Genomic DNA, 12,720 nt, shown 5'->3' with positions numbered 1-12,720 from the left:
TTTCTGGGAACCAAGTGTGAGATGAAGATAGGCCACCAGAGAAAACAAAGTCCCGGACTCAAAAGTCTCACTCAAAAGCAACTTTATAAATACGAGCAGCTTTCATGTATTAAGCACACTGTTATGAAGAAATTCCATTGCAGTGGCCTCTATATAATGTGCAAAAGTCTTGAGCCACCCCTCATTTCTTTATATTTTACTAGTAAATAGGTGCAGCAATAAGAACATTGCCATGCTGATTAGAAGTTTTTCCTATGGTATTGCACGCAAGTGACTTTTCTATATTCAGTTCTGACCAGATCACAAAGCATGACGCCATGTTTTACACTCACTGTGCCCCTCATGGTCTCCTCCACACAAACTGATGATTTTATCATTTCATTACTATATAAGATCTATTTTCATTGATTCTTTAGTCCAGTTCTTGCATAATACGGCACACCTCAGCCTTTTCTCTCAGTTTCCCTTCCTTAAGAATGGCTTCTGACACCACTTCAGACCTAAAATCAATTCTTTGCCAAGTCGTATGTTATATGTAGGCAGAAAAAAATGGTTCATCCCTTAAGTTAGGTGCTTTTTTTTTTTTTTTAAAGCTCGAATGATTCAGAAGTCAGTGTTAAGTGGCTTAACACACAAAAAAATAATACTCTGAAAATGATCAAGTACAAGGAGTGGATTGAAAATGATAGAAAATTGTCCTAAAAGGCCCTTTTTGACAATTTTAGAAAGCTTTGGAGAGCTAGTGCTTAAACCAGTTAATATTACAACTATAAGAAAGTCTAACTCCTTGAAATCCAAATATCAAGAAATGAGGGGGGGCTTCAGACTTTTGCACAGTGCAGTAATGTGCAATTTAAACTGTACTGTGATCAAGTTTAATCTGCAAAATTGGGTTTTTTTTGTGCTTGTGATTCCTGATTAAAATGACCGGTGTCTCACGCTGTCAGAAAAATGTAAAGGACTAAATGTACAGGGAGAGAAATAGATGGACATGGAAACACCCAAAGCACAATTACCTCAAAACTGTAATTACAATATTTCAGTCCTTGCACTTTGTTAGCTGCTGCAGAAAAAGAACAATGGACTGTTGATGCACTGCGGCTGTGCTGTTTGTTTCTGGTGTTTTTCCTTACCAATCTCTATGGAGGCTTTCCCCCGCAGCAGCAGCTTCAGACATTCACTGTTGTCAGTCAGGCAGCAGTAGTGCAGCGCTGTGCTGCCTTTGGCTGTCTGCTTATCCAAATTTAAACTTCCAGGGAAGAGAAACAAAGAGGGGAAAAACTTTAAATCCCAACACAGAGGATATAAAATCCAGCTTTCTTCTGTCCTGCCTCAGTGCTCCATAAGACCAGGGAGTAGTTTTGCCAATACAAACACTTTCTGTAAAATTGTGTTTTTAGCACGCAAACCACAGCAAAACAAAGCTCTATTGTTGTTTTTAATGCATCATTGTTATTATTATGCAAATAGTTTCTGTCCATAGAGAAAAGAGAGTTAACAGAAAAAAGTGGATGTCAAGAAACCAGCAGGACTGAAAATAAGCTTTTGGTCTTTTTATGATGGTCCGACAGACCATCTCAGCATATTGATTTCTGGTTGCCTTCAGTGCTGTGTTTACCTGTTCTGAGTGAGGAAGTCGACGATGTGAAGGGACGTTCTGTCCACTAGCCTCACCGCTAGATGAAGAGCCGTCTCTCCTTGTTCCTGAAATAAAACGATCAAGCATTTGCATGAAATCTCTGGAACGTGTGGTGGATTTCAGGTTCATGGAAGGAGATAGAGAGCAATAATAATGCCACAGATTATTATAAATAGGAGGAGAAACGGTACGCAGGAAAATGTTAACATATGTTGTGCACTGACATGCCCGTTGGCCAGAGGAATGGGCTCCATGAGGTCCACCCCCTCAGCGTAGACTTGGATGAGGGAGAAGATGTCTCGGGCCTTCACTGCGTCGCACAGCGTGTGAAGCCGCGACATCGCATCCGGACACTTCTTCTTGGCGAAACGTTTCTCCGTGTATTTGGCTGTGATGAAGTCTTTCCTCGCCTGCCTGGGGGAGAACACGAGGACACAGATGCTCTTAGCATGTCATCTTGGAATATGCCCGTGCCATCAGGGAAGAAAAAAAATCCATTGATGGAAAAACTAATCTGCTGTCTTCATTTTTTTAATCTTGCTGAACCTGGAACTTATCAGCTCTAGCAGCTGAAGTGACCCCAGATCATCACTCTGGCCCTTGTAGGGTGGACGCCAGGCATAAAGGGTGCATGACCATATCTTCCTCTCTTCTTACCTCAATGTACCCATCACTCTGGAACAGGCTAAATCTGGAGTAATCAGATCACACAACCTTTTTCTATTGCTCCAGAGCTGAATCTCACACTGAAACCCTTTTCTCCGATTAGTCTCACTGGCAAGTGGTTTTCTTAAGGCTATCCAGCTGCTTAGCCCCAAACCCTTGAGTCCTCTTTGCACCGTGCATGTGGAAATGCTCTTATTTTCACTATCATTAACAAGAGCCATGAATTCTGCTAATGTTTAGCGATCTACGACCATCCAATCAAAAGTTAGAATCATTCAAGATTTTCTTCCCCCCAATCACACTTCTTCCCTCAAGACAACACCTCAACACTACCTTTCCAGGTTTCAATAATGCATTAAACTGTTCTTTCAGAAGTCGCCTTAATTGTTCTCACTCTGAGGATCAAAAACAGCTTTTGTGATTATGATAAAAAGTTGATCAGATTTCAGATTCTTTTCTTAGTTTTTTTTTAAAACAGAAGAGATAATCAATAAAAACATGTCAAACTTGTTACTTAAAATGTGTTAAAGGGTCACATAAAAGGATCGCAAATCGATGTGTAGAGTGTAAACTGAGATCAGTGAGGAGACGGGAGCAGCAGAAGAGCTATGGAGGTGAGGTGAGGGGATAGAGGAAGAATGGAGTGTGAGGGGGTGACTTACATGTCACTGGCCGGGTTGGGTTTCACCACGTTTTCAGCGCTTAAACAAGCCTCCATGATTTCATTAAAGCCTACATTCCCCACATTCTTGGCCAGCTGTGGAACACGAACACACACACACACACACACACACAGTAATTAAAACTAGTTATGTGTCATTTTCTGAGCCACATCGATTAACTCAAAAGTCATCAGCTCCAATCACGCCCCCACCGGGAGGCAGGAGACATCCTGAGCTCCAAGTGTGGAGCCTCACAGACTCCACAACGCCCCGTCTGACTGTGGCCAACATGACTGGCGTCTTAACACCAGGGAAAGCAATGATGGCTGGAAGCATTTAATCCCGACCGTCCCTTAGGCAGTAAATCACTACTCCAAACGGTGATTAGAAAAGCCAAACAAAATCTCAGCTATTCTGAGTGTGCAGACTTCCAGAGGTCTTTTAAAGAGGAAGACGCAAAAGGCACTGTAAGGCTTCTCATTTTCACCCAATCTTTATTTACTGTCCACCTGTCCTTAAAATCTCCCTCTATTTTTTCCCTTTCTTGTTTCATTTTCCAAGCTTATCCTGCTTAAAATATTCCAGAGAGCTCTGGATAAGAAAAAGAGGAACAAGAAGATGGGTAGTGATTTACCAAGAGCTCTGAGGTGCTGAGTACATCCAGTGTGAGGGACTGGATCCGCGAGTAGTGGACTCCCAGCTCCCTGTGTATCCCTGAGCATTCAATGCAGGTGAGGATGCCCAGGTTGGTGGATAGCCATGTCGGGTCTGTTAAGGGGTTTTAAAAAAAAAAAAAAAAAAAAAAAAAAAAAAAGGAAAGATCATTGTAAAGAAAATGGAGAAAAGGGGACATAAACAATGCATGAGTGACATGAGAGAGGAGTGTATGTGGGTGAAAAGCACTGAAGCAGAAGTCACTTCAGCAGCCTGTGAGCCAACTTTGATGTGTCCTAGTGGAAATCCTCTGGAAATATAACGGCTGCCTGAAAAGCCTTTTACTAACACTAACACACACACACACACACACACAAGTGACCGAGCTGGACTGCTTACTCTGTGCATGTGTAGGTATATGTGCCTGCCGTACGTACATACTATAATAAAGTACAGATCTGTGGTGGGGGTATTTCATGGGTTTGGGGGATTTCACAAAACTAATTTCAAGGTTGTGGCAGAATATTTCCTCAGGGGAACCACTCTAAGAGTTTTCAATACGAGGAATTTATACCACTGGTGTGCATGAATTACACTACCCGCTCCCCGTAAGTACTGTATACTACATTAAATTACAGCAAACACTTTGCCAAAGCAGTGTGCACATGTCTGATCTGCCTCCAGGCAGGCTTCTAAGTGTCCGCTGCCTTTAGGAATCGAGGATACAAGCGGAAGGATGTTAAAGTCAATGTTGCTTTTTCCAGAAAATCTGATCGTGACTGCAGAACTGTGGAGATTTCTGATTTGATCCAGTCCCCTGTGTCAGGAGATTTAAATAATTAATGAAGTTATCGGCTGCTGTGCTGTGTAAAATGCACTCGGTGCAGCTCTATTTGGAACAATACTCTTAGGGTCCACTGTATATGCATTCACTAAGATCCCAGCTGTAAGCAAGACAGAAAAAAAACACCTGAAATTATATAAGAGTAATATTTGAAGCTAAATGTAAAGACTTAAAAATCTTTAATCCGAATGATGTTTAAGGAATTGAAGAAATCGGAAGATCCTCATGACTGGAGACCCACCAACTATGTGCGCACGCCAGCCTACTAAAATTTGAGATCGTTATGGTTTCTGAATTACTACAATTTGAGGTCTACACAACAGCAGTTACGCAATCGTGTCTTTCCCATAAATCATCTCTTAGTACACGAACACATAAACAAGTTCTTCAGGGAAAAAGGAGCTGATACTGGAGGAAAATCCCAGGAAATCCTGAGTTCTCAACGCCTGTTATTCAACCCAATCTGGTCCATTTATGAAAGTAAATGAGCTGGCATCACTATGCTTTCAATTATAAAAACAAAACAAAACAAAACATGAAAAGCATGTAAACCTTGTATTTAAATGGAAAAAAGGCATACTTAGTCGTTTCTGGTCTTAAAAAGCTGCTTGTATAAGAGTTTAGCATAATCTAAATTGTGGGATATCACATAATGATCATGTAAGATTCAAAACATAGTTAGTTTTCCATTTGTTTAGGCTTAAATTGAACTTTATTAAGGCATCTGAGGGTTTCCCCCGTCCAACTGTGCCACTCACTCGGGGCTCCGCAGTCACAGCAAACATCATTTCCTATCATCCGCTTGACTTCCCCCAGTATCGCCTTGGTCAGCTCCTGCACAATGTTGTTCTCGCCGACATGATGGTCCCCTTTAAAAGCTTGATTTAACGCCTCCTCCTTACTGTTCTGTAGCACCGAGATCCAGCTGCAGGAGGGACAGAGTAAAGGATCACGGGAGACATGAGTCGGGCAGATGAAAAGAGGAAAAATGACAAAAGGAGAAGCACGGGGAGGAGAAGGGGGGAAAGTGGGTAAAAACAGGCGCAGCTAAGGCAGACACGGGGGGTTCAGACTGGAGTAAAAGGGCAGTTAATGGGCATGAGGTGGGAGGTAAAGTGACTGAGTGTGTGTCAGGGAGGAAGTAGGGCTGAACGATTATGGAAAATAATCTAATTGCGATTTTTTGCCCCAATATTGCGATTGCGATGCGATATGCGATTATTTTTTAAGGTCTTTGTCTTCTGTATTATTAAACAAAGACAAGCAATACATCATATAGTATGGCCAATACTATATTACATTAATTTTAAACTGTTCTTTCCTGGAAGACAGACCTCTGTTATGATGACATGAGGTGATGCATGAATTGATGACTGACATTTTTATTTAACTTCTTCAATCACAACAGTATATTTGAACATACACAATAGTTTATTTTTAGCTTACAAACATCTGAGCATAAAGTGCTGACAAGGAACCCTGGTGTAAACATTAAAATGAAAGTCAGTACAATGTGCAGATTGCAGAAATATACATAAAAAAAATCAGTGGCTTTACCACACTCAGTTTTTCGACATCTGTGAACTACTAGACAGTCATTCAATTAAAAAATAATATTAAATAAATAAAACTAATAAATAAAAAATACACACATCTTACTGATCTCTGCAGTCAGTAACATTACACATAAAGTGCAAACATAATAGCAATTGTATAAACACACACACACAAACACGCCTTTAAAGTTTAAAGGCGTGAAATTGGACGGTCTAGCCTTCTGATTAGCGTCACCGCTGTCTCGGTGGAGTTTAATAAACTCGGCCGTCTGCTTCTTGCTATCTAAAATATAACCAGACACTGGTGTAAATTCTCGACTGTCTCATACTTCTGTTTAATAAGTTTTCTGTTTGACGTTTAGTCAGCTGTGTGAAAACCAAGGAGGAACCCACCCGGGGGATTAATAAAGTTTTATTTTATCTAATCTAATAACTTTAATCTCAGCCAAACCGATTTACTCACGAACAAACAAAACACTGAAAAAAGCCCAACAATAACATTTTTAGGTTGTCTAAGTGACTTATATATTACGTTTAACCCGAGCAGCGAAACTCCGCGGTGATCTGAAAATGATGTGCCGGGAGTTGTGCCGTTCTCGGCCGCATCAGTAACCCTCGAGCTCCCGGCTAGCTGTCGAGCTGGTGGGTAGCAGACGCCTCTGAAAACGTCGAAGCACTTTTGCAAATATGGGATATCTTGATAAACCGAGCAGATATTTGATGTTTACACAACTACTTTCTCGCCTGAAAATATGTTAAAAGTTTATTTTGTGACCCAGAAAGATTAGTATGAGTAATTTTAAAACTTAGTAGCGGCCGCCATTGCTGGAAACTGGAGTTTGGCTGGGCCGCGCTATGAATTCTGGGATATGGTAGTAATTTGGACAGCCTTCGGCGCGTCGCTGTGACGTAATCGGTCTACAAATGCGGCCTCAGGAGGATGCAGCCCATGAATTTGGACATGTCCAGAGTATAATCGCAGCCTTTGCGGTTAGAAAATTGCACTTGATCATGTCGCGATATTATCGCAAATGCGATATATCGTTCAGCCCTAGGAGGAAGTGTGTGGAAAGCATTGGAGGTGATAAACAGGCGCACCCACACACAAGAGGAAGGAAGGGAAAAGCACTTACATCTGACAGTCCTGGTCGTCCTCGGCCTGAAAGTGATACGTTCTGTCATCTAAAAACAAAAAAAAGAAAGGAAACAAATGATGGAATAGAAAAGATGAGCGGGAGAAAAAAACTGAAGAGGAAGAAGATCAGTCAAAGAGCTGCAGATATGCAGTAAAAAGCTTTGAGTGATTCTCTCCAGAGGGCATTAAAGTGCTCAAGTGAAAGGTCAGACTGAGGGCGCGCTGCAAAACAAAAACATAAAGTACGAGTGTTTCCATCTTCACATGGGAGTTTTTTATACAACTAAATGAAAGGAAACTTAAACTGTGTTATATCCCTAAAGCCTGAAGTTTAGTCTTCATTTAAATAGCCACAAACTGCCATGTTTGTCACATGATCATCACACAGATCATCCCTCTCTCCATCCTCCTTTCCTGCCATCTCTTTATGACCAGACTTCCAAGCAAGTGTTATTTGAATATTTGTTCGCCAGAAACAAACAAAAGAAAGCAACATTGTAGCCTTTCAATCTCTCTCAGCCATGAAAGCAATTATTCGACCATCATTTTGCTCTTTGGTATTTGAGTCTAGTCTACACGCTGGATTCAGATGCGTCAGACGTGTTAATATTGTCTCTTAATCATCTCTGTTTTCTGCTGCATGGGAAATAATTGAAATCTGCTCAGCTACATAACAAATCTCAGCCAGCTGCTGCTCGAAGCCAATTAAACAGAGGCATTTGGTTACAACAACACACTGGAGAACACAGGCGGCAGAAAGCAAAGAGAAGAGGCTGAACGTACGTGATATGAGGTCAAAACTCCGCTTCTCTTCAGGATTGTGTTTCACCTGGCAGGTGAGCAGGTTGAGTTTAGCTGGTGGCCGGTTAGCCTATGAAAGAGAGACAGATGGAGGGAGGGAAAGAAAGGAAAGGGGGAGAAGGAGAAAAATGAGAGAACAAGTGAGCAGGAGTGTTGGTTTAAGTGTATCTGACTGTTGCTGGAGCCAAACAGAACATCTGATAAGCAGCTCTGTGAGAGATGAACCGTGTCAGCGAGAGGGGTTGACCGAATCTTTAATGTAAATGAGCCGAGTGAACTGAAACTCCGAGGAGTGTTAACTTGCAGACTTTGTCCTTTGATCTGTGGAAAATGTAAATGTGCAGTTCAGTTTTTGCCTATTTGTCATATTTCAGATCATCAAAGCAATTTAAAATCAGCCGGCTGAATATAAAATGCAGTTTTTTTAAATGATAATTTAATTCAATTAAAGGGGGAAAAAAGTTATCCAAACTCACCTCCCCCTGTGTGAAAAAGCCATTGTCCTCTAAACCTAATAACCTCAATCAGAGATGGACTATTCAAAAAAAAAAATAAAAAAATAAAAATCATAATTTAACAAGGGGGCAATCACTTTTTTCCCTTCTTTTGGATAGATTTCCCCTTAAATAAATAAAAATGATCATTTAAAAACTTTAAAAAACACTGAACACACTGAAGTGTGTTAAAAGTGTGTGAAAAATGCTAAAAATTCACTTTTGTGCTTTTTCACTGCAATGTATATGAAGACAAGCAGCAATGATGAGGCTTGCAGACAAACTAAAAGGTTTGTGTGTGTTTTCAGAAGAAAAGATGTCGTCTTGTGTTTCTTTCCACTGTTTGCTTACTGTGCCGTGTGAGATGGTGAGGAATCCATTCTTCGCTGTACACTTCCTCTTCTGCCACACTTTCCTCAACCTGCGACGCAGAGACGGCAGCGATTAGTATGTCGCGCGTACACCCGTGCAGTGAATCGGTAAAGCCTATGAAATATTTATCATTATCACATTACCACTAGCATTCACATGCATTAGTTATGACACACGGGGTGAGCATGTCTACAATAAAACAATAAAAAGAATTAAAAGCCAAAATGATCTGAATCAATTTTGACAAATTAATGTCATCTAGCAGGATCGCCAAAGTAACCATTGACTACTTGTTATGGACATTTTCAGCATTCAAGATGATCTGCAGACTGCTCGTTTTAAACAAAGCAAACCACACATCTTTTATTTTGCCAGCTCTTTTACTGCACGTGTGCCATCGCTCCACCAAGCCGCTGCATGAAACTGTGCAGGTAATTTTTTGCACAATCTTGCTGACAAACACTCATTAGTAACCCACCAACACGAGAGAGACAGAGGTGGAGGAATAATGAGGCCTCTAAACGCCACAGCCTTCTCTGCGTTCTTCACTGAAGAAATAGTTTGTTGTGTAGTGACTCATCTGATCTTTTGAACGCCCTTTTCTAAACATACCCATCACTTTTCTTGTGAAGGTACCCGCTGCGCTCGGTGCCGTGCTCCTTGTTGCCCTGCGGCTGGTGCAGGCTGTAGGTGGTGCTCTGACGCACCTGTGAATCCTGAGGAAAAAAACAGCAAAAACACAGGCGACAAAGCAGAGCTGTCATTTCAGAAAATGAGGTGCGGAAGGCAGGAGCTACACACCGAATTAGCAAAAAACAGTATGAAGTCGAGGGGAAGCTGCACAAGCGCAAAATTGCTCTGGATTACACTGTGCTTCTGGGTCTCCTGCTCCGCGGAGGATTTTAAAGCAAATATCAATTATGTTAAGATTGCTCCTCTCAGCCTGAGTGATTTTGTGCAAATAAAGGGAAGGGAGAAAATAAGAGCTTGTACACCTTTGAAGTCAGAGTCTGCAGCAGCAGCTGGCCAAATTGTGTCATTAGCATTTTAATCTCATTAGCAATTCTTGCTGTTTTAACACATGCAGCCTGAATAGGCTTCATTTAAATACATCAGCTACCATGAAAGAGGACCCAGACTTTTTTTTTTTTTTTTTTTTTTTGCATATTCCTTTTTTGTGGAAACACTACGGGAAACAGAGAGGACGACTTCTGAGTGGTGGAGCGGCTTGATGTGTGCCGATATCAGCAGACACACAAAAAAAGATATGACAGGCCCACCTCAAACTTTTCTCACTGAACGACTACATCGAAAACATCGAGCACTGGAAGCAACGACATCACCACAGGGAACACGAGATGCTATAGCTTTTCTTTTTTTTCCACAAATCCACTTACTCTTCTGGACTTGTTTCACAAAAGGCGGCGGCGGCAGAGGAGAGAAGAAAACAATCTTCAGATTAGACCTGAAGCTGCTGCGCTTTGCAGCATATTTAACAGTTCACTGAGCATCTAGCTGATGAGCAGTCTACCTCAGTTCATTTGGGTAGAGAAGTAAACGACTAATAGCACATGCAAGAAACAAGACAGATGTAAGAAAAGAAAAAAAGATGTGCTTCTTTTCAATTATAGTTTAGATCCCAACCCAGAGGGATAGATTAGTAATGGAGTCGTATATACATTAGTGTGTGCGTGAGTCCCAACTTAATGTCACCACTGAGAGAAGCTGAAGTTTAATAAGCAGATTTCAGCTTGTCCGGTACATCATAAAGCATTTGATCGTTTCGTTTCTGTTGTGGGTGTTACCTCCTTCTGCTCCACCTGTAACGCCGACTTGAGGACGTCTCGTAACTGAGCCAGCTGCTTCCTCTCCTCGTCCTGCACCTGCTTTATCTGTACAGACACAAGTCATGTCTAAGTCATGAAGGAAAGTTTAAGAGTGGACAAACAGGCTGGATTGAAACGGCTCTGACCGTGTGCAGATCTGTGGCCAGTTTCTCTATGGAAGGTTTGAGGTTGTCCACAGCTTTTAGACCGTCCTGAAAGAAACTGAATGACGAAGCACACAAATTTATCCTAGTGCCACAAAACAGATTTACAGTATACGTGAGTAACTTTTTCTTTGCAGTGACAGTGGATCGGGGCACTGGATTTGCCTAAATCCTAAATATATTGTTGATATAATACATTAAAAATAACATCAACTGTGTATGCATACCTCAAACTAAATCTTTACTATTAGACAGTAAAAATATGCTTTTCATATATACTCAATTTAACCACGTGTATCAGGGGTGTCAAACATAGGGCCTAGGGGCCAGAATGGGCCTGGTAAAGACTCCTATTCCGCCCGCTAGATGGCTTTTGAGAATGTAAAGGAGTGCACAGATCTTGAACGTTTAACCACATTTTCCTAGGTTTTACAGCCTTTTATTTAGATAAAAGGAGCCTCATCAACAGTTAAATAACATAAACTTTTTTCAACATCTGCTACATAAATGCACGTGTTTTTTTGTTTTTTTTTTAACAGTGAATTTACAGAAAGGACAAAAGTTTTCTATATGATAACATAATCTTTTTATGTTATAATTACAAGACTGTCTGGATGATGATGAACTACCAGAACTTTTCTGTAATTTTACACAATGTGTCAGGTCCACTTAGCATCAAAGTAGTATGTACGTGGCCTACGATGTAAAATAAATTTGACGTATATAATATGCACGTCTTACTTGCACTGTGCGTGGAAATACTTGATGAGGTTCTGCAGCAGATCCACCCCCTTCTTGATCTTGATCTCATTGACTTTGAGGAGATACTGTAAAGAGATTGAATCCAGATCCAGGAAGAGGGGTCAGTCCAGGTTCACACAGATGGAAAAGCAACTTTGAAGTCTGAGACTTCAAATACTCATGGACCATCTCAAATGTATACATCACTTTCATCTCATACCCAGACACTTCAAAAGGGCAAAAATGTAATTTTTCAAGCAAGGCTTCATTAAAATGAAACATCAAAAAAAGGCATTCAGCACATAAACATGCTTACATGTAATGTGATTTTTGTATTCCATCAGGCTGCGCAGTATTCAGTTTTTACCGTTACTTTGACAGAAACTGCCCTGTTTTCTCAACCCACCAGTGCCTGTTATTTTCTTGATAAACACTATGCTGAGTGGTTGATCTGATATCCTCGTGTTGGTGTTGTTCCCAGATCATCATACTAAATGTTGTTCCAGGATCAGCATTGCAAGTGACCAATCAGAATGTTGTGACGTCATACCTTTGCGACTTCGGGAAAAACCGGCGTAAAACAAAAAACTGTACTTAAGCTGCGTGAAACCGCCTCTGTCCGCCGATCAACGGACCCTGACCCTAACCCTTTAATAAACAGTAAGCAGAATTAATATTGTCCTTGCAACATTGGAATTTCATAAATGCACGAATGGCTTGGCGCGCAAAGGAATAACGTCACAACAATGTGATTGGTCACTTGCAATGTTGAACCTGGAACAACATTTTCATGATGGTCTGGGAACAACACCAACACGAGGATATCAGATCATCCATGCTGAGTACAGGATTTCATACAATTTTAATGTTTCATTAATTCATGTTATATATATTTAAAACACTGGTAACCAAATGAAACCCGTCTCTTGATAATCGCTCCAACTAACCTCACACATCTGCAGCTGGAAGAATCTTCTCTCTTTCTCCATCTCTTCAGCGATTTCTGCCCCGCTGATTTCCGTCCTAATCATCCCATGCTGTCTCGCATGCTCCTTCTTTTCCTTTTCTATCTTGGTGCTGGCAAGAGTGACAGCGTGGCAGAGGGTGTCAAAGAGCAATCAATAGATCCATAACAGCACCGAAAGCATACAGAAGGCATAATGTGA

General features: G+C 41.1%; 1 protein-coding gene across 1 annotated transcript in view; it reads right to left on the bottom strand.

The window, feature by feature from the left end:
* The window catches only part of asap2a (ArfGAP with SH3 domain, ankyrin repeat and PH domain 2a), a 57,212-nt gene that overhangs the window by 6,293 nt on the left and 38,199 nt on the right, over positions 1-12,720 (bottom strand). The window contains exons 6-20 of the mRNA XM_085342569.1: positions 12,502-12,631; positions 11,555-11,640; positions 10,796-10,871; positions 10,629-10,715; positions 10,221-10,229; positions 9,436-9,539; positions 8,803-8,872; positions 7,940-8,027; positions 7,155-7,203; positions 5,224-5,390; positions 3,602-3,735; positions 2,968-3,062; positions 1,864-2,053; positions 1,619-1,704; positions 1,134-1,249 (exon numbers count right to left, since the gene is read on the bottom strand). Of these exons, the coding sequence (XP_085198695.1) occupies positions 1,134-1,249; positions 1,619-1,704; positions 1,864-2,053; positions 2,968-3,062; positions 3,602-3,735; positions 5,224-5,390; positions 7,155-7,203; positions 7,940-8,027; positions 8,803-8,872; positions 9,436-9,539; positions 10,221-10,229; positions 10,629-10,715; positions 10,796-10,871; positions 11,555-11,640; positions 12,502-12,631 (1,487 nt within the window). The remainder of the gene's footprint in view (positions 1-1,133; positions 1,250-1,618; positions 1,705-1,863; positions 2,054-2,967; positions 3,063-3,601; positions 3,736-5,223; positions 5,391-7,154; positions 7,204-7,939; positions 8,028-8,802; positions 8,873-9,435; positions 9,540-10,220; positions 10,230-10,628; positions 10,716-10,795; positions 10,872-11,554; positions 11,641-12,501; positions 12,632-12,720) is intronic.

The sequence above is a fragment of the Diplotaxodon limnothrissa genome, linkage group LG19 (assembly GCF_057381915.1).
Source record: "Diplotaxodon limnothrissa isolate DT_005_m linkage group LG19, D_limnothrissa_male_GT1.1, whole genome shotgun sequence".
NCBI lineage: Eukaryota > Metazoa > Chordata > Actinopteri > Cichliformes > Cichlidae > Diplotaxodon > Diplotaxodon limnothrissa.
The sequence above is the reverse complement of the archived record's forward strand: the minus strand, read 5'-3'. Positions and strand labels throughout refer to the sequence as shown.